Source organism: Dipodomys ordii, unplaced genomic scaffold (assembly GCF_000151885.1).
Source record: "Dipodomys ordii isolate 6190 unplaced genomic scaffold, Dord_2.0 Scaffold158, whole genome shotgun sequence".
Lineage (NCBI taxonomy): Eukaryota > Metazoa > Chordata > Mammalia > Rodentia > Heteromyidae > Dipodomys > Dipodomys ordii.
Genome location: NW_012267374.1, coordinates 953593 through 975922, shown reverse-complemented (window position 1 = coordinate 975922; position 22330 = coordinate 953593). Strand labels below are relative to the sequence as shown.

The 22330-nt window shown below is 40.5% G+C and overlaps 1 protein-coding gene across 5 annotated transcripts in view; it reads left to right on the top strand.

The window, feature by feature from the left end:
- Syncrip (synaptotagmin binding, cytoplasmic RNA interacting protein) overlaps nucleotides 1–22330 on the top strand; it is a 37629-nt gene that overhangs the window by 7133 nt on the left and 8166 nt on the right. For all 5 annotated transcript variants that reach the window (XM_013032863.1, XM_013032862.1, XM_013032865.1 and 2 more), the window contains 4 exons: nucleotides 15882–16017; nucleotides 17116–17321; nucleotides 20669–20818; nucleotides 21133–21254. In XM_013032863.1, the coding sequence (XP_012888317.1) occupies nucleotides 15882–16017; nucleotides 17116–17321; nucleotides 20669–20818; nucleotides 21133–21254 (614 nt within the window). The remainder of the gene's footprint in view (nucleotides 1–15881; nucleotides 16018–17115; nucleotides 17322–20668; nucleotides 20819–21132; nucleotides 21255–22330) is intronic.

Here is a 22330-nt window from a genome sequence, read left to right as displayed (position 1 = left end):
CATAATCTAGTTCAGGCCCTCAATATTTTTTTTCTTGAGTTATTTTTTGGAGTGTCTTACATTTTGCCTGTGGCTATCCTTGTATTAAAATATCTAGCCTAGGGGCTGGGAAGGGCTCAGTGGGAAAGCGTTTGTCTTGCATGCATGAGGCCCTGGGTTCGATTCCCCAGCACCACATAAACAAAAAGAAAAAAAGCCGGAAGTGGCGCTGTGGCTCAACTCTTAGAGCCCTAGCCTTGAGCTGAAGTGCTGAGGGACAGTGCCCAGGCTCAGAGTTCAGGCCCCCCCCAAAAAAAAAAATCTAGCCTAGTAGCCAGAACCACTGCACCTGACTTGGTTCCAGATGGGGGAAGAGGTTTACCTAGACTGGTCTCAAACTAAGATCCTTTTGATCTTCATCTCCCATTGGTTGGGATTACAGGCATGAACTGCTGTGCCTAACTAGCTTTACCTATGTTGTGGGTCATTCTGAGCAACAAAGGTTGAGAATGTAGCTGAGTGGTGTGATATTTCCCTACCTTTTTTTTTTTGTTTTTGGATCCGGTCGTGGGGCCTGAACTCTGGGCGTGGGTGCTATCCCTCAGCTCTTCAGCTCAAGGCTAGTGCTTTCCGGCTTTTTTCTTTTTGCTTATGTGGTGCTGAGGAATCGAACCCAGGGCCTCATGCATGCAAAGCAAGCGCTCTACCACTGAGCCACCTTCCCAGCCCTACCTTTTTTCTTTTTTTTTTTTGGATCTGGTCGTGGGGCTTGAACAATGGGCCTGGGCACTGTCCCTCAGCTCTTCAGCTCAAGGCTAGTGCTCTACCACTTGAGCCACAGCGCCACTTACAGCCTTTTTTTTCTGCTTATGTGGTGCTGAGGAATCGAACCCAGGGCCTCATGCATGCAAGGCAAGCGCTCTACCACTGAGCCACCTTCCCAGCCCAATATTTTTCTACCTTTGTCTAGGGCTTCATCTCCACTATCCACAAAGAAACTTGTAATTCTAAGCACACTTAAAATCTTTGGGCTGACTTCATCACAATTTTTCTCTTGCCATTATATTTGCAGTATTATGAGTGTCACCAAAAATCACTTGGGACCAGCCACACAATGACACTTACATGCCATCCTAGCTATTCAGGAGTCCCAGGTACGGAGGATCATGGTTCAAGACTGTCTTGGGTAGAAAAATACTCCAGCCGGGTGCTGGTGGCTCATGCCTAGCTACTCAGGAGGCTGACATCTGAGGATCACAATTCAAAGCTAGCCTGACTAGGAAAGTCGTGAAACTCTTGTCTCCCATAAACACCAGAAAACTAGAAGTGGCGCTGTGGTTCAAGTGGTAGAGTGCTTGCCTTGAGCTGAAGAAGAGCTCAGGGAAAGTGCCCAGGCCCAGAGTTCAAGCCCCACGATAGACAAAAAAAAGTGCTCCATACTCCGTCTACAAAAGAAGTAGCCAACAAAAATATCAGCTAGAGGTGTGGCTCAAGTATAAGCCAAGAAAATAGACTTGGAGTTCAAAATCCAGTTCTGAATGAGCACTGGTGGCTCATTACTGTAATAGTAGTTAACTACTCAGGAGGCTGAGATTTGAGGATCATAGTTCATAGCCAGCCTGGGCAGGAAAGTCTATGGACACTTATCTCTAATAAACTACTCAAAAAACTGGAAGTGGTGCTGTGGCTTGAGTGGTAGAGCATTAGCCTTGAGCATGGAGAGGCTTAGACAGATTGGAGACCCTGATTTTCAAGCCCCAGGACTGGCAAAAAAGAACAACAAAACTCCCCAGTACTGTCCCCCTCATTAAAAAAACAAATGTGGAGCCAGCACTAGTGGCTCACGCCTGTAATCCTAGCTACTCAGGAGGCTGAGATCTGAGAATCACGGTTCAAAGCCAGCCAGGGCAGAAAAGTCTGAGACTCTTATCTCCAACAAACCACTAGCAAACCGGAAGTGGCACTCTAGCTCAAGTGGTAGAGCACTTGCCTTGAGCTGAAGTGCTGAGGGATAGTGCCCAAGCCCAGAGTTCAGGCACCATGACCAACCTTCCCCCCCAAAAAAAAAAATTAAAAAAATGGGACTAGAAGTATTTTCACATTTTGGATTTGAGGTTTCTATATAGGATTTAGGGTTGAGTATCTGTAATCCAGAGTTGGAATCCTTCAAAGTATAAAATAAAACTTCTTATATGAGTGTTCAGATTTGGGGTACTCAACCTGTATTGCCCTTGAAGGCAAATGCTAAGGAGAAAAGTAAACTGCCATTCCGTATTTCTCAAATCATCCACTAAGATCTGTCTGTCTGTGTATTTAGAACATGCAGGGTTAGCATCAGAAAAATCTACTTCTTGAAAGAGTAAATGCCTTTAAAGAGCATTTAGGAATTTAGGTACTTTCAGGATCTTGGCTGGCTTTTTCCTCAAAACGCTTCCTATTTCAGAAGGGAAATAGCTGTGTATAGAGTGATTAATTGCTAAGTTAGTTGGATAACATTTGAGCAGTCTAAACTTTTTTTTTGGTCAGTTATGGGGCTTGAACTCTGGGCCTGGGTGCTGTCCCTGTGCTCTTCAGCTCAAGGCAAGTGCTCTACCGCTTGAGCCACAGTGCCACTTCCAGTTTTCTAGTGGTTTATGGAGATAAGAGTCTCACAGGCTTTCCTACCTGGGCTGGCTTTGAACCATGATTCTCAGATCTCAGCCTCCTGAGTGACTAGTATTACAGGCACGAGCCACCGGCGCCTGACTTTTCAGTCAAAACTTTAATATTCAGCTGGATACAGTAGCTCACACCTATAATCTTAGGAGGCTGCGATCTAAGGATCATATTTTGAAAACCACTGGGGAAGGAAAGTCTGTGAGACTCTTTATTTCCAATTAATCACCAAAACTGTAAGTGGAGCTGTGGCTCAAGTGGTAGAGTATTAGAACAGAGCCCAGGTCTTGAGTTTAAGCATCCTGTTACAGACACCAAAAGGGGGAAATAAAAAATTGAAGCCAGGTATTGGTAGCTCACACCAGTACTCAATACTCTGGAAGCTGAGATTAGAGGATCCTGGTGTGTGAGACTAGCAGGGCAGGGAAGTCCATAGACTTTTAGCTCCAGTTAACCAAGGCCTTAAGTCAACTGCAATACTGGCACAAAAGTTACGAGTCAGATGTAATGAAGGATTTGAATTCTAGAAAGTCATACTTGGTAATCATTTGTTAAATATATATATACGTATCTATAGATAAAGATAGATATGTAGGTAGGAATAAAAAGTTGCAGTTTTCTGTGTTTCTTTTTGGTTGGTCATGGGGCTTGAATCCAGTCTGTCTTGGGTGCTGTCTCTGAGCTCTTCAGCGCTCTACCATTTCAGTTTTTTTATTTTTTGTTTTTGAACAACCAGCAAGCAGCTGTTTTTTTTGTGTGTGTTTTGTTTTGTTTTTGCAGGTCCTGGGGCTTGAACTCTAGGTCTGTCCTTGAGCTTCTTTTTGTTCAAGGCTAGCGCTCTACCACTTGAGCCACAATTCCACTTCAATCTTTTTTGTTTTTGGTCGGTCCTGGGATTTGAACTCGTCTTGGGCACTGTCCCTCACCTCTTCAGCTCAAGGCTAGCGTTCTTAGCGCTTCAGTCACAGTTTTCTGAATGGTTTATTGGAGATAGGAGTCTCATGGCTTTTTCTGCCCTGGCTGGCTTAGAACCGCAATCCTCAGATCTCAGCCTCCTGAGTAGCTAGAACTACAGGCATAAGCCACCAGTGCCAAGCTTCCCACTTCTATCTTGTTTGAGTAGTTTATTAGTGATAAGAGTCTCACAGATTTTCCTTCATAGGCTGGCTTTGAGCCATGAGCCTGAGATATCTGCCTCCTGAGTAGCTAGGATTACAGGTGTGAGCCACTGGTGCCTAGCTTTCAGACAGGAGGCTGGGAAGGTGGCTTAGTGGTAGTGCTTGCCTAGCATGCATGAAGCCCTGGGTTTGATTCCTCAGTACCAAATACACAAAAAAAGTCAAAGTGGTGCTGTGGCTCAAGTGGTAGAGGTCTAGCCTTGAGCAAAAGCTCAGGGACAGTGCTCAGGTGCTGAGTTCAAGTCCCATAACTGGCAAAAAAGAGAATCATTAGATTACATTGATATTGTAGTCTTAAGTAATTATTAATATAGTACTAGTGACAATACATTCTCACTAGATCTAAGAGATTTTAGAAAGCCTTATAGTAAGGAAGAAGACTAAATAGCAATAGCACACTAGTAACATTTTGAGTGCCAGTTAATTAGACTATGGCATGTTTTACTTTGAATAGTTGTCTTTGCTTCACAGATTGCAACCCAAAATTATATCACTATTCAGTGTTAATAGTCTCACTAATGTATAAAACCCTATTTATGACTTTATTAATATAATTTAACTTCAATGCAGAAACTTCCAAAAGATAGATGTTTACTGTTTTGATTGGTTAAGGAACTGTTGTCCTCCACTTTTTTTTTTGGTCCGGTCATGGGGCCTGAACTCTGGGCCTGGACGCTGTCCCTCAGCTCTTCAGCTCAAGGCTAGCACTCTACCACTTGAGCCACAGCATTACTTCTGGTTTTTTTCTTTTCTGCTTATGTGGTACTGAGGAATCGAACCCATGGCCTCATGCATGCAAGGCAAGAGCTCTACCACTGAGCCACCTTCCCAGCCCTGTTCTCCACTTTCACTAGATTGCTTTCTGGATTTTTCTTTTGTAATTATGTCCTTACATAAGGACTTACATTTATTTATTACCTGATGAATATTAGGCTTTGCATTTTGGTACATTTTAAAAAGTTCTTTGATTGTTAATGGTATAAATACAGTGAAATGAATTAGGCTAATACATTCCCCCCACCTCCCTAAATTCTTTTTTTATGAGTAGGATTTGGGAAATTTACTTTAATGGAAATGAAAAGAATGACTTTGGACATGATTGTTTCTTTCCCTTATCAAAGGAGCATACTTTATAAACTCACTGTCAGCATTATATCTTAAGATACTATATTTTTAGTTTCAACTCTTAAGATTTTGTGTGTGTGTGTGTATACGTGTGTATACGTATATACATGCGCAAGCTCTTGTGATCATGCTAGAGTTCAGGGCCTGAGTGCTGTCCCTTAGCTTTTTCACTGAAGGTTGATGCTCTACCAGTTGAGCTACAGTTTTATTTACAGCTGTTTTTTTTTGTTTGTTGTTGTTGTTTTTTTTTTTTCCTTAAGTGGTTAATTGGAGAGTCTGGAGGACTTTCTGCTCAGTTTGGCTGTGAGCCATCATCCTCAGATCTTAGCCTCTTGAGTAGGATTAGCTACTGGTTCTTGTCTCAAGGATCAAAGTTTTATTTTTTATTTTTTGCCTGTCATGGGGCTTGAACTCAGGGCCTGGGCACACTGTCCCTGAGCTTTTTGCTCAAGGCTAGTGTGCTCTACCACTTGAGCCACAGTGCCACATCTGGCTTTTTTTGTTTATATGGTACTGCGGAATCAAACCCAGGACTTCATGCATGCTAGGCAAGCACTCTACCACTAAGCCATATTCCCAGCCCTCAAAGATGAATTGGAGTGCCATTCTGGTTATGTATAACCAAATGTTTAAAAAAATGCCTTTTTTGCATCATTCATAGGTCAGACAAGGTTTTAAAATACTTTTTAATTTGAGTATCTTGAATATTAGGTAGAGAGGTTAGGTAGTTGGGTATTTTCTTGATATTGATTCAACAATGATTTGTTCTCCTAGATTAAAAACTATTATAGGTTTGCAAATTTCTATGTGGATTACCTATAAAGTGGGTTAATTGATGATAAAAGCTGAAGAAGACGCATGAAGTTAGAAACAACTGCAGGTTTCTTAGATGACACTGTTTCCAGCCAAACATCTGTCATGTATTCTGGGGAATGAAAAAAATCCATCTCAGCCAGGTATGATGGCATATGCCTGTATTTACTCAAGAGTAAGGCAGAAGATCAAAATTTCAAAGCCAGCCTTGAATCCTCAAAAAAATAAAACCATCTCCACATGATGGTAATTTTACTAAGGAAGCAAGGTTTTACTTGTGAACTTGTGAAAAAGTGATTACTGGTGCTTATTTGAGAGGTAGGGGCTGGGTACTAAATTATTACCTTTAAATTCTCTGAATTTTTTATTTCAGGTAAGTGGAATTATTCTATAAATAGACTGGTGACCTGTATGAGGCCAAATACCACAGTTTTAGTGTGATACCAGGTTTCTCTAGCTTTAGTGGTTTTTTTTTTTTTTTTTGTCTGGGCGTGGGGCCTGAACTCTGGGCCTGGGCGCTGTCCCTCAGCTCTTCAGCTCAAGGCTAGCGCTCTGCCACTTGAGCCACAGCGCCACTTCCGGCTTTTTTTTCTTTTTGCTTATGTGGTGCTGAGGAATCGAACCCAGGGCCTCTGGCATGCAAGGCAAGTGCTCTACCACTGAGCCACCTTCCCAGCTTTAGTGGGTTTTGTTAAAAATTTAAGGTTATAATTTCTTAAATTTAGTAGTTTAAAAGGAGCTCATGAAGTAAGTTATCCCTGTATTTCTAGGGTATTTTGTTTGTTTGTTTTTATAACTGTATTTTTTTTTGTCTTTTCTTTTTTGGTACTGGGGATCAAACCCAGGACGTTGCACTTGCTAGGCAAGCGCTTTGCCACTGAACTACATCCCAGCTCTCTAGGGTATTTTGTAGCATCTATCACTTATATCATTGTTACCAGTGTAATCTAGTATAACATTTGTGTTATTTAAACTACTGAAAAGTGACTACTAAAGCCGGCCACCAGTGGCTCATGCCTGTAATCCTAGCTACTGTGAGGATCACAGTTCAAAGCCAGCCCGGGCAGGAAAGTCCATGAGACTTATCTCCAATAAGCCACCAGAAAACCAGAATTGGCACTGTGGTTGAAGTGGTAAAGCGATAGTCTTCAGTTGAAGGGCTCAGGGACAGTGTCTGGGCCCAGAGTTCAGCCCTAAGACCTACCCAAAAAAAAAAAAAAAAGGCAAAAACTACTAAATAAGTTCCTCCTCCTCCCTTACTCTTCTAGCCTTTTTTTGTCCTTCAGATAAGCAAGCAATCTGTGGCCATTTCCATCTTGACAACCTTCTCATCTTGTTTTTATACATTTTTTTTTTTTTTTGGGTGGTACTGGGGATTGAATTTGGCCTCAAGTTTGTGACAAGTGCTCTTATATGCTTGCCAGGCCCCACGTCTGTTTTTTCAATATACTTTGAAAGTAACCTAGTTGTTACTTATTCTCATCAGTCAGATCTTCTAAGGCCTTCTGTAAGTTAACATCTTGCTGCAGCTCAAATGATAGAGCACTAGCCTTGAGTTGAAGAGCCCAGGGACAGCACGCAGGCTCAGAGTTCAAGCCCCACAACTGACCCTAAAAAAATAAAAGGTTGTGCGCTGATGAACTTGAATTTTATTTGACTTCAGAAGTTAAATAAGTTTCTTATTATAATTAGGAGCTCCCCAACTCCCTACCCCTCTAGTCACTAACCTTTAAAATATTGCCACTAAGTAGTTCCTTCTGCGTGTCCATCTAAAGACTTCCATTTGTTATGCAAACATAGTATTTCTAGATATCTCAAGGTTTTCTTTGTTGCTTGAACTCACCCGGAGCTCTGTCTCTGAGTTCTTTTTGCTCAAGGCTAGCCCCTCTACCATATTGAACTACCTTGCTACTTTCTGGTTTCTGGTGGTTAATTGGAGATGACTGTTTCATGGACTTTCCTGCCTGGGTGGCTTTGAACTGTGATCCTCAGATATCAGCCTCCTGAGTAGCTAGGATTATAGACATGAGCTACTGGCACCTGGTGCTCAAAGGTTTTTCTAATCTTTTTTTTTTTTTTTTTTGGGTGCTTCAATCCTCAGGTTTGAACTGAGCTTTTTTTGTTCAAGGCTAGTGCTCTACTACTTGAGGCAAAGCTCCACTTAGTGATAATTAGATTTTGCTATCTGGGCTGGTTTTGAACCTCAATCCTCGGATTCAGCTTCCTGAGTAGCTAGGATTATGGGTATGAAACACTGGCACCTAGCTAGGTTTTCTAGTCTTTGGGGGCTTGAACTCTGGGCCTGGGCACTGTCAGCATTTCAGCTCAAGTCTAGCGCTGTGCCACTTGAGCTACAGCGCCACTTCTGGTTTCTGGTGGTTTATTGGAGATAAGAGTTTCACAGACTCCCCCCCACCCCCCCCCCCCCCCCCCCCCCCCCGCTGGCTTTGAACTACGATCCTCAGATCTCAGCCTCCTGAGTAGCTGGAATTACAGATGTGAGCCACCAGCGCCCGGCTTGGTTTTCTAGTCTTTATTTGCAGTAATATTGTGAATGACTCAGAAGGGTTAAATTAATAGCAGAGGGTACTTTCATCCTTATCTCACTAGGGGATATTGGAAGGTATGTGATCTGTAGATTGTCCAAATAAAGGGCAGGCAATTTGTGTGTGTGTGTGTGTGTGTGTGGTATATTGTTGACTTTGAACCCTGGGTCAATGGTGTCTTGGTGAAAATATTAATAGTGCCTGTTACTAACAGCCGGAATAAAGCTTGATGCTAGTAGCTCACACCTGCAGTCTCAGCTACTTAGGAGGCTGAGATCTGATCACTGTGGTTTGAAGCGAACTCTGGCAGGAAAGTTTGGGAGATTACTATCTCTAATAAAATATCGAAGCCAGAAGCAAAATTGTAGCTTAAATTTGTAGAGTTGAGCAAAAAAGCTCATGGATAGTACCCAGGCCCTGAATTCAAGCCCTAGGATTGGCACACAAAAAATTGCAATAAGGGACTGGGAAGGTAGCTCAGTGGTAGAGTGCTTGCTTGCCTTGTATGCATGAGGCCCCAAGTTCCATTCCTCAGCACCACAAAAGCAGAAAAAGCTAGAAGTGGTGTTATGGCTCAAGTGGTAGAGCACTAGCCATGAGCTGAAGAGCTGAGGGACAGCGCCCAGGCCCAGAGTTTAGGCCCCATGACCAACCCTGGCACCCCCTCCCCCAATTTTTTGCAATAAATGGGGATTTCTTTTTCTTTCTATTTTTGGGGGGGGGTCCGGTCGTGGGGCCTGAACTCTGGGCCTGGGCGCTGTCCCTCAGCTCTTCAGCTCAAGGCTAGCGCTCTACCACTTGAGCCACAGCACCACTTCCGGCTTGTTTTCTTTTTGCTTAAGTGGTGCTGAGGAATCAAACCCAGGACCTCATGCATGCAAGGCAAGCACTCTACCACTGAGACACCTTCCCAGCCCTAAATGGGGATTTCTACTTGCACATTGACAGTTAATATTTTATTAACTTTTTTTCTCTTTTGTTTTTTCAATTGTCTGAAATTTCTATAACCTTGCTCTGGATGGAACAGGGCAAAACCGTTTCAAAACTGTTCTGGCAAGCACTGTAGGAATGCAGGAGTCACAGCAGACTCAAGCACACTGAAGGCTTGCAATAACTTTTTTGTAATGTGGAATCTTACTATGTAGCTCATGCTAACCTCATGATTCAGTCTCCCTAGTGCTAGGATTATAGATAGGTGCCACTACTCTGGCTCCTCTCAAGTTTAAATTTAGTAAGTACTGGTTATTCACGAAAGTGGTTGTATATGTCACCATAATACATATACAACCATTTTGATGAATGCAGCTAATAAATATTTTAATAGCAGTTGGGTAAATACTCAGCATGCTTGACAAAACGTTCTTGACTAGAGAGTTTATGTAGAGAGGCTAACTGAATTAAAGTGTAAGCATATGGTGAAAAGGATAAAGAAGGCATAGGTTGCTTTGGGTTAGGGTTGGTAGAGAAAGGTTTTATGAGAAGATTCCAGCAGCATGGTGAGTCTAGCTGGAAAGTGTTTTGTGGAAACAAGTTGAAGATAATAAAGTTTTAAGTGCCAGAAGTTTATAATGCTGTTATTGTTAGCCTTGGTGGGATGTAAATGAAGAATAAAAGATGCTTGGATGAAGAAAACAAAGGCCAAGAGACAGGTGGTAGTGATAGAAAGAGAAGTTGTTACTAGTGGTATATGCTGTAGCTTTTAAAATTGTAGTGAAGTAAATGAGGATATAAATGGACTACGAGTGAAATGTTTGGTCTGTATGCAGTGATGTTTATAGGGTGTGAAAAGATTTTAGTATTCTAGGCAAGAGTTAACATCTTACAAGGTGGACTCGACGGAAGTCAAATCCTGCATACAGGTAATTTAATAATAAGCTGTGGTGTGAGTTGTCTATATGGTATAGTTGCCAGATAGACAAGGTACCATAGACTACATGTAATAGAGGTATATGATATCCAGAGTGAAAAATTAGAAGTATTAGTCTACATCTATATCTACCAATATTGTGTTATTTATATGTGGAACAGTGTGTCAGTCTCTTGGAGGTGCTTTAGTTCGCCTTTATCAGGGAAGCAAGGATGAGTAAAGCATAGAGAACAGCTGAGTCTGCCGAACTTTGCATGCAGTGCTTTCATTTAGAAATAGATTTACTAGAAATAGACTTACCCTATAGTTCTTAGGGTAATAATTGTGAGTATAAAGAGCCAGGTGCCAGTGGTTCACATCTGTAATCATAGTTACTCAAAAGGCTGAGATGTGAGGATTGTGGTTCAAGCCAGCTGGGGCAGGAGAGATCATGATACTCAACCATCAAAACGCTGGAGGTGGAGCTATGGCTCAAGTGGTAGAGAAAAAGCTCAGGGACAGGAAAGTGTCCAAATTCTTTGAGTTTTTCAAGACCCGTAACTGGCACATATACTCAAAAAAAGTCTTTTGAATATGAAATACTTAATGTGAACAAGCATGTGAGGCTACTGGCTTTGCTGAGATGAGTTAGGACTGAGCAACCTCTTCTGCATCCAGTTTCCAAATCTGACATTTCAGGTTTCTAGGAATTTGGTGACTGGTTTCTTCTAAGGGCAGGATACAGTGGCTTAAACTTTAGGAGCCTAGATTAAAGTAATGTTCAGTAGGTATATTCATTCATTCATCCTTTTTGGTATTTTAAAATTCTGAAACTGTTGATTAATGGTTAGAATTCACCTTTATTATTTTGTATTTTTTGTATTTTGTATTATTTGTATTTTTTGGCACTGGGCTTGAAAGGTAGATTTTTTAACTTTGAGAATGCCAGTTTCTTTTTTTTTTTTTGGTCTGTCGTGGGGCTTGAACTCTGGGCTTGGGCGCTGTCCTTGTCCTCTTCAGCTCAAGGCGAGTGCTGTACCACTTGAGCCACAGCACACCACTTCCAGTTTACTAGTGGTTTATTGGAGATAAGAGTCTCACAGACTTTCCTGCCCTGGCTGGCTCTGAACCTCGATCATCAGATCTCAGCCTCCTGAGTAGCTAGGATTACAGGCGTGAGCCACCGGCGCCTGGCTGAGAATGCGTTTCTTTTTTTGGCGGGGGGGTCCGGCCTGAACTCTGGGCCTGGGCGCTGTCCCTCAACTCTTAAGCTCAAGGCTAGCGCTCTACCACTTGAGCCACAGCGCCACTTGCGGCTTTTTTCTTTTTGCTTATGTGGTGCTTAGGAATTGAACCCAGGGCCTCAGGCATGCAAGGCAAGTGCTCTACCACTGAGCCACCTTCCCAGCCCCGAGAATGCCAGTTTCTTAAAGGTAATGTTTATTGATCCTAAATTAGAACCACTCTTAAAACAAGGACCACTCTTAAAACAAGGTGGTAGATTGGAATTAGATTGAGGAAGATTAAGCATTACAGAGTATGTACATACAAAATGCATGTTCAGCCCATAATGGATTACTTCATGTTTGTTTCTAGATTTTCTTTTTGTGTGTGTCTTTCCTGGGGCTTGAACTTAGGGCCTGAACACTGTCCCTAAGCTTCTTTTTGCTCAAGGCTAGCCACCACTAGCTTCAGTTACTTTTAATGAAGTCAATTACTTAAATTACATTATTTATAAATCATGCAAAATCTTCATGTTACTGTTCAGAGTAACAGTGGGTTGGTAAGAAAGAAATTCTTTTTCAGTAGATAGTGGAAATAGTCATTGCTTAGGAGTAATATTAATGTTGGTGACAGAATTATTGGCTACATTTCAGAGGGAGTGTCTTCCCTGTATGTCTCTGAATTTGTTCCTTGATGGAATTATAGTCTCAGTTTCCGATTTTGCTTGTTTTTCAATAATGTTTTTGTAGTGTAATCAAGAATTCAAGATTAGTTACAAGGTAGAGGTGTGTGTATGTGTATGTGGCCCAAGAATTCAAACTTTTGTTACAAGACAGATGGGGATGGTGCATGTCTGTCCATTCCTGTTCTATTGCTTGAACTCATGCTTGGACACTATGCCTGAGTTTTTGTGCTCAAGGCTAGTGTTCTACTACCTGAGATGCACCTCTAATTCTAGCTTTTGGTGGTTAGTTCGAGATACGAGTCTCAGAGGAAGCTGCCCAAGCTGTTATGCAACTGTTCCTCACATCTCAGCCTCCTAAATAGCTAGCCACTGTGCCCAGTTAAGTTAGGTGTTTTCTTGAGTAGCTGTTCCTGTGCTTAGAAAGAACATTTAGAAAATTATTCTGGCCGGGCGCCGGTGGCTCACCTCTGTCTAGCTTACTGAGGAGGCTGAGATCTGAGGATCATGGTTCAAAACCAGCCTGGGCAAGGAAAGTCAGTGAGACTCTTATCTCCAATAAACTACTAGAAAACCGGAAGTGGTGCTGTGGCTCAAATGGTAAAGCGCTCGCCTTGAGCTGAAGAGCGCAAGGACTGCGCCCAAGCCCCACGACAGACCCCCCCCCCCAAAAAAAAAGAATTCTGAAGGAAAGAAATAGTCATACCAGCTGATCTATTCTCAAGAGTTAGATCAGATGATAAAATTGAAAGCCTTTGGGCTGGGAATGTGGCTTAGTGGTAGAGTGCTTGCCTAGCATGTATACAGCCCTGGGTTCTATTCCTTAGTACCATATTAACAGAGAAAACCAGAGGTAGCCCTGTGGCTCAAATGGTAGAATGCTAGCCTTGAGCAAAAGAAGCTCAGGGACAGTGCCCAGGCCCTCAGTTCAAACCCCAGGATTAGCAAAAAAGAAAAGAAAAATTGAAGGCCATTGTTACATATGAAAAAAGGTACATATTTCAAAGCAATTTTTTTAAACATTAAACTCAGGTGCAATCTGCCCATCTGTAACCCCATCAGTGATGGGTTTAACCCTAGTCTCACTATTTTTAGGTAATGTGTTTCTACTTATAAAAGATTTTAGGGTTCATGGAGAAAAGTCCTGTAAATAGAATATATATATATAAAGTGAGAAATTAAAAGTTCATGATAGGATTTTTTCAACCTCTTCAGTACTCATATTTTCAAATAATTATTTGCTGTGGATGGCTATCCCATGTGAATGGTAGGAAGTTTACATGTTTCTCTGTTACAAATGTAGGGGACTAGATTATCAGAGAGCTCAGCCAGTAGAGGTAGGAAGTATAAAAGGTTCTGCGCAGGTAGTACAGTGTGTGAACTTCGGTTGATGTTGATTGTCTAGAGATGAAAAAGGAGTAGGGAAGAATTGACTTGCTGAATATGTTACATGAACTGGAAATGAGTGTGGTTTTTCTTTCTGCCATTAAACCCATTCTTTAAGTTTTGTGAAATACACATTAGTTCTTTAAATTGTATAGCTCCACTTGTATGCTTATGTAAAATAGATTTTTGACATAGTGTTTTGGGAATTGTTCAGTAATTACTGCTGCCAGAACATTTTTGGGGTGTTTTTAATTGTATAATTCACTTTTCCTTGCAACATTAAAGTTTGGGGGGAGGACCCCTAGGCATCTATAAGGGGCTTGAGCTCTTGGACTTTTCTGCTCAAAGCTGGTATTCTACACCTCCACTTTGCATAACTTGGAAACATTTGAACTTTTGTTTGTAAATAATGTGAATAGTAGATTGTCACTGACCAGTTGCATTTTGTTTTTGCTTTCCTTAAAATAAAATTATGGGACATGATGCTTGGAAATTACTATTTACTGTAATTTTACATTTGTTTTGGTACTTATCTTTTTTCATGGTTTTATTGAATACTTGATTAAAATACAATAGGGACAAGTATAGGGGTAGATAAAATGCTTGTTTTTAGATTTGCTATTTCAAACCAAAAAGTATCTTAATGCAACTTGTTACAAAAGGAAGTAGAAATAGTAAAACAGGATTTAGGTACTGATTTAAAGGGAGGCAGAAACATTGCTATTCTCAAATCAGTTTCTCTTACATTTGAGTTAGCTGGTTTAAGTATTGTGGAATCATGAAGGGTTTGTTTTTGTTTTGAGACAGTCTTAGGTTGGCTTGGAACTCATGATCTCTACGTCAGCCTCTTGAGTGCTGGGATATTAGGTTTGTGCCCCCACGCCCTCTATATAGTTTTTTTTTTAATTTAAAGCTGTTGTTACAAACCTAGTTTCTTAATTTATCAACATTCCTAAATGTAGCTGCGTGTCTGTGGCTCATGCCTGTAATCCTAGCTTCTCAGGAAGCTGAGGTCTAAGGATTGTGGTTTGAAGCCAGCCCTGGCAGGATTGGCATTGTGGCTCAAAAATGGTAGAGCACTGGCCTTCAGCAATAAAGCTCAGGGACAGCACTCAGGCCCTGAATTCAAGCCCACAACCTACAAGGAAAAAAATTCTAGATGTAGTGGCTGGGAAAGTGGCTCAGTGGTAGAGCACTTGCATTGCATGCATGAGGCCCTGGGTTCCATTCCTCAGCACCACATAAGCAAAAAGAAAAAAGCTGGAGGTGGTGCTGTGGCTCAAGTAGTAGAGCGCTAGCTTGAGCTGAAGAGCTGAGGGACAACGCCCAGGCCCAGAGTTCAGGCCCCATGACCGGACCCCCCCCCCAAAAAAAATAAAAAATTCTAGATGTAAAAGGTTTAACAAACTTTTTCATTTGAGCTTATTTACTTTGTTTTTTATACATTTTTATGAGGATTGTAGTTAGCCTTTTAATTAGTGTACATATTGTATAAAGTTAGGGTCTTTGTTATGACATTCCCATACATTTGTATAATGTACTTTGATCATATTCATCTTCTCTATTATACTATACTGTATCTCCTATTTTTTTTCCTTTTCTATTGTTACTCTCCCCCCCTCTTTTTTTTTTTTTTTTGAGTCTGGTCGTGGGGCCTGAACTCTGGGCCTGGGCGCTGTCCCTCAGCTCTTCAGCTCAAGGCTAGCTCTCTACCACTTGAGCCACAGCGCCACTTCCAGCTTTTTTTCTTTTTACTTATGTGGTGCTGAGGAATCGAACCCAGGGCCTCATGCATGCAATGCAAGTGCTCTACCACTGAGCCACCTTCCCAGCCCCCCCCTTTTTTGTGCCAGTCTTGGGCCTTGAACTCAGGGCCTTGGCACTGTTCCTGAACTTTTGCTCAAGGCTAGCATTCTGCCACTTTACCCACAGTGCTACTTCTGGCTTCTTCTGTTTATGGAATGGAAACCAGAGCTTCCTGCATGCTAGGCAAGCACTCCACTACTAAGTTATATTCCCAGCCTTCCTTTAATATTTTTATTTTTTATTTTTGAGCTTATCTGGGACCTTGAACCTGGGCACTGTACTGTCTTAGAAATTCTGTGCTGAAGGCTAGTGTTTTACTACTTGAGCCCCAGCTCCACTTTTGGCTTTTTGGTAGTTAATTGGAGATAAGAGTTTCACTGACTTTTTAAGCCCAAGCTAGCTTCGAACCAGGATTCTCAGATCTTAGCCTTCTGCTGAGAATTAGCTATGATTACAGGTGTGAACCACCAGCACCCAAGCCCCTCTTAGTTTTTAAAATATGAAAGTGCTTAACTCACATGTTGGTATTTTAATTTGGTAACCCTTTTGATTTCACATATGTGATTTGTTGCCTCCCATAATAAATATACTTTTACCTGATTAGTAATTTTAAGACATGGTGTAATTTATTTCCTTTTCAGTATAATAATCATGAAATTCGTTCTGGAAAACACATCGGTGTCTGCATCTCAGTTGCCAACAATAGGCTTTTTGTGGGCTCTATTCCTAAGAGTAAAACCAAGGAACAGATTCTTGAAGAATTTAGCAAAGTAACAGGTAAGTTGGACTTGTTTAGAAGCGACAAAACTTTTTTGTTTATGGGTGGCTTGAACTCAGGGCCTGGATGCTGTCTCTTAGTGCTTAAGGCTAGTGCCATTTCACTTGAACCATAGCTTTACTTCTGGCTTTTTGGTGGTTTATTGGAGATAAGACTCTCATAGACTTTGCTGCCTTGGATGGCTTTGAATTGTGATCCTCAGATCTCAGCCTCCTGAGTAAACTAGTATTACAGGTGTGAGCCACTGGCATCTTATGCTACAAGGTTTTGGCTTTTTTGGGGGGGTGTCGGTCATAGGGCTTGAACTCTGGGCCTGGGTGCTGTCCCTCAGCTCTTCAGCTCAAGACTAGAGCTCTACCACTTGAGCCACAGCACCACTTCTGGTTTTCTGGAGATAAGAGTCTCATGGACTTTCCTGCCCTGGCTGGCTTTGAACTGTGATCCTCAGGTCTCAGCCCCCTGAGTTGTTAGGATTATAGCTGGTGCCCGGTTTTATTATATTTTTACTATGGTTTAAATTTCTTTGGACTGTAAATATCTTCTATAACATGTTCCAACTTCACAGGCTGCTTGTGTTGGAAGATATTTTTGCCTATAGTGTTTAGCAAATTATGTCTTACCAGTCTCCAAGAACACTTGAAATTTTTAGCTTTGTATTCTTGCTGTTCTTTGAAATAAACCATTGATATTGAAAGCCAGAAAATACATTTTACTATTACATAATAAAAAGGTCTAATCATGTTTGACCTATAGTTCATATAGGTTTCTATATTATAAAAATTGAGAAGACTTGAGAAGAAAAGTGACTTGTAACTCCTATTCATCCTTCATCCTTACTTTTTGAAATAGTCTCATTGTATAACCCAGGCTGTCCTCTAACTGGTTTGTACATTTAAGTGCTTGGAATTATAGACATGCTAACACACCAGCTTTGAACCTTTTTATAAGATAGTCCTTTATAAAGGTGGCTACTTAGGAAGAGGGTGTTTTTGTTTTTGTTTTTTTTCTTATATCGATATTTAAATATTATTTTAGGAAAATAGTTCTTTGTATTTGATTTGGAGTTTATTTAATTTCTTTGGAATAATTGCTTTCAGAGGGTCTCACAGATGTCATTTTATACCACCAACCGGATGACAAGAAAAAAAACAGAGGCTTTTGCTTTCTTGAATATGAAGATCACAAAACAGCTGCCCAGGCAAGGCGTAGGTTAATGAGTGGTAAAGTCAAGGTCTGGGGAAATGTTGGAACTGTTGAATGGGCTGATCCTATAGAAGATCCCGATCCTGAAGTAATGGCAAAGGTAATGATAGTTAAGTTAAAAAATTTTTTTGAAGGGTTGATGGGATGGATGAGAAAGAACGTTAAAGTGAATTGTATATTTTGTTTTAAATCATGTATTCGAAGGAATGTGAGAGAAATATTCACAAGACCTTAGGGTCATATGTTAGACATGTGTGCATGGAAAGTAAATGCAAGAATTCATTCATGGACACTTGGGCATCATGAGGAGGTAGTTAGCCCATTTTTAATGAGATGTTTTACTTCATATTTATGTAGATTCCAAAAGTGATTGGAGTGTCTATGTATGGTGATAATCACTTACATGGTTTTTATAATAGCCCTACTTCTAAATATAATGAATTATACTGGCCTGAGAAGAACTATTGTAGTTCAGCTGTTATTAGGTATTCTGTTTCAGCAGTGAGTTCAGACATGCTGTGAGAATAAATATCTCTTGAGGTCAAAATCTTACATTTGAAGATTGTAGGTATCTGTTAAGGATCTCTTTTACTAGAGGCCAAGTATCAAATACAACTAGCTCACTTACATCTAGAGGTAGGGGAACTAGGAAAACAATATAATTAAAACGTTGCTGTTATTATAGGATGGAAGCTAACTTAGGATTCTTTTTCTTTAGTTTATAAAACTCTTAGGGATAGTCATGGGCTGGGAAGGTGGCTCAGTGGTAGAGTGCTTGCCTTGCATGCATGAGGCCCTGGGTTCGATTCCTCAGCATCACATAAACAGAAAAAGCCAGAAGTGGCACTGTGGCTCAAATGGTAGAGCACTAGCCTTCATCTGAAAAGCTGAGGGATAGGACCCAAGCCTAGAGTTCAGGCCCCATGACTGGCACCAAAAAACAAAAACAAAAAAACCCAAAAAGGATGGTCACTTTACATCAACAAGTTCAAATGCTATTCAAGCAGTTTAGGAGAACAAGATATTTTATCTGTTACTTGTCCTGGGGCTTGAACTTGAGGGTCTGAGCTTTTTTACTCAAGCTAGTACTCTATCACTTTGGCCAGCTGGTTTCAGATCTGTCTCCTGAGTAGCTAGGATGATAGGTATGAGCCACTGTTAATTAGCTGAAAGTTGTAACAAGAAACTTTGAAGATTAAGAACAGTGGGCTGGGAAGGTGGCTCAGTGGTAGAGCACTTGCCTTGCATGCCTGAGGCCCTGGGTTTGATTCCTCAGCACCACATAAGCAAAAAGAAAAAAGCCGGAAGTGGCGCTGTGGCTCAAGTGGTAGAGCGCTAGCCTTGAGCTGAAGAGTTGAGGGACAGCGCCCAGGCCCAGAGTTCAGGCCCCACCACCGGACCTTAAAAAAAAAAGATTAAGAACCAGGACCTTGTGCAAAAGACATGACACCCCCATAACCTAATCAGCTGTTTTTGTTTTTTGTGTGTGTGTGTGTGCCAGTCCTAGGGCTTAAATTCTGGACCTCTACTACCTGAGAATACTTCCAGTTTTGATGGCCTAATTAGTCTTTAAGTATTTCCATCTCTTAAGATTTTAGAAGCAGGTCCTAATTAATTTTTTTTTAAAGTTGCTAAGCATATAATATTGTCTTTGACCTTTTAAGTACTTTATTAAAGCATCTTAGGTTTGCAACATATATTTCTTCTATGCTTTGCTCTACTCCCTGCTATCCTACCCTTCTGAACTAATATACTAGAATAGCACATTGTTAAAATTGAAGAGTCAACATTAAACACCTGAAAGTCTTAATAGCTTGCATTGGACTTGACTGTTAGTGTACCTTTTTTTCCTTAAGCAAATGTTTAATATTTTAACAAATTAAAATGTCTATTCCAACAAAATATTTGAGATAACTCATAAGAAAAATTTGTTTTGGTTTACATAGTGAACCAAAGGTTCATGGTTGCTTGGCTGTTTGGCTTCCTGGGCCTTTCTTTTTGCTAGGTTGTTAGCAGCTAGGAAGCAAAAAGAGAAAAGGAAGAATAGGTGCTGCAGTCTTAATCTATGTCCTCTTTAGTTGCATATTCCCAATGATCAGACTCTATACTAGCAGGCTACAGCCTCTAAAGGTTCTTTTGCCACCCAGTATTGCTGTGGACTGAGGACCAGGATCATAAGACATTGATTGGTCTTGGAGAATATTCAAGATCCAAACTATTAAAACTTCCTATTTCTTTCTCTTCCTTTTTTTACGGTTTATATATGCGGTTTGAACTCAGGGTCTCAATCATGCTAGGTAAGTGCTCTAAGCATTTACTCTAGCTTTTTTTTATTTTTTATATTTATTTTTTGTCGGTTGTGGGCTTGAACTCTGGGCCTGGGTGCTATCCCTGAGCACTTTCTGCTCAAGGCTAGTGCTCTACCACTTTGAGCCACACCCCACTTCCCATTAGACTCATGGACTTTCCCACCTGTGCTGCCTTTGAACTTTACTGAGTATTTAGAATTACAGGCATGCCACCAGTGCCTAACTTTATATTTTTGAGAAAAGGTCTCACTAATTGTGCTCAGGCTAGTTTTCAACTCTGTCTTTCTGCCTCTGTCTCCTTAATAGTATTACAGATACTTGTTACCATGCTTGCCTTGAAGTGAACATTATAATGTTGTAGTAGTGTTAATCTCCTAAAAGTCATCTGTGCTTTGCATGTTTGTCCCTAACTCTCATCTCTAATAATTTTGCCTTTCAGAATGTCAGTTTCAGAATTACACAGTAGACTCTTCACATTGGCTTTTTTCCCACACAAGGATTCCTTATGTCTTGATGCTTTGTAACTAATTTGTTTTAGTGGTAAATACTTCATTCTGTGTGTCATAGATTATTTGTCCATGTACAGAGGACATCTTGATTGCCTCTGATTTTGGCAATTATAAAATCTATGTATAGGTTTTATGTGAGCCTAAATTTCCATCTCCTTTGGGCAAATAAACCTGGAGCAGATGGCTAGGGAAGAATATCTGTAGTTTTGTTAAGTTCCCAAATTGTCTTCTATAGGGGCTATTCCATTTTACATTCCCCTCACCCCAATCAGTGAAAGTTTCTGATTTTACAGGCTCAAACTTAGTTTTGTGTTAGGTTTTTTTTTTGATTTTGGAAATTAGACATGTAGTGTTTACCTCACTATTGTTTTAACTTTCTATTCCCTAGTAATAAATGATGGGTATTCAACATTTTTGCGTTTTGTATCTTTTTTGATAAGGTGTCTGTTTCAGGTGTTTGAGCAGTTTTCTTGGAATTTACCCATTGGACTTGAAAACAGTTTTTGTTTAAATATATTTCAGATACTCTGCTAGTGGTTGTGATTCAAGTTAACTTTGTTAGGATGGGGTGGTTGCATCTTACAAATGGAACTCTGGAGATATACAGGGAATTTGTTTTTTTATTTCAGGTAAAAGTGCTGTTTGTACGCAACCTTGCCAATACTGTAACAGAAGAGATTTTAGAAAAGGCATTTAGTCAGTTTGGGAAACTGGAACGAGTGAAGAAACTAAAAGATTATGCTTTCATTCATTTTGATGAGCGAGATGGTGCTGTCAAGGTAAATAAGTGGTGGAATTAATCATAGGCATCTAAATTAGACTAACAATTTTTAGTCATAATAGAATCAGTATGTTTTAGAAATTGGAGGCTACAGAGGTACTAAATTCCACTCAAGCAAACCTTTATTGGCCTTAGTTTAGCGAGTTTGCTGCTTTTCTGAGTAAAAGTAGTTGAAGGTGCTGGATTGTTAAACCTCACAGTTCAACTTTTATATCACTGAAACTATCATCTTTCCAACTTTAGTGATTTAAATTTTATGAATCAATTGTCTAAAAGACTTCAATATTGATGATAGTCTGATTTTTTTTTAAGGCTATGGAAGAAATGAATGGCAAAGACTTAGAGGGAGAAAATATTGAAATTGTTTTTGCTAAGCCACCAGATCAGAAAAGGAAAGAAAGAAAAGCTCAGAGGCAAGCAGCAAAGAATCAAATGTGAGTACAATGTACACTTACCTGCTTTTCAAATTTTTAGTGTTGTGAACTTGAGAATAACAGGTGTCAATCACTCAGACATTTTTAATAAATCATTTATATACCTCTTTAAGAGCTGAATTGAATGCTGAGTCATAAAGGCCAAGGTTTTAAATTTATTTGTTTATTTTTTATCGGTCGTAGGGCTTGAACTTTGGGCCTGGGCACTGTCCCTCAACTCTTCAGCTCAAGGGTAATGTTCTACTACTTGAGCCATAGCACCACTTCCAGCTTTTTCTGTTTATGTGGTGCTGAGGAATCAAAATCAGGGCCTCATGCATGCAAGGCAAGCACTCTGCCACTGAGCCACCTTCCCAGCCCCAAGGCCTAGGGTTTAAATGAATGTTTATTAAATTACATGTCTATGATTTAAGTACTTATGTCCCAGTTTGAGATACAGAGATCAACTTGCTCCAGGGTCAGCAACATTGCTGGTAAATAGAGTTGGATTTTTGGAGTTAGGGTTGGATCAGAGAGACTAGGACTCAAACTTGTTATCTGAAGCCTGTTTTTGCTCATTGGCTTGTGCTGTTAACACCTGAGTGATGCCTTCAACCCTAGAGTTAGATTTGCCTCAAGGCAGTCTGGCCCGAGAGTTTTCAATTTCACTTTGAAGGTTTTCTCCATGTTTGTATTACTGACAGACAGTTTCAGTATGGAGGATGGCATTTAGCAGCATTACCTGGCTTCCAATTAGATACCAGTATATCTACAGCCACTTAATATCTAGCTAGATAGTACCAAATATACCCAGTAGTTGAATACTTGGTGGTTACCAAGTGAGAATTCCTGCATAGCTTTGCTGATGGGATCATATTATTAAGTATAAGAAAAAAACAGTTTATCAGTCACTACCATAAAACATAGTTCTAGAATCTACCAGGAAAGGTTAGAAAACTTAGGTAAACTAGAATATCAGAGTTTTTAATGCTTAAGTGAATGTAGAAAGGGGTTTCAATTAAACATGCCAGTCTTATAAATTGCATCTTGATCAGTGTCATTCCTTCCAACAGAAACTCTCCCCTTCATCTTTCCCA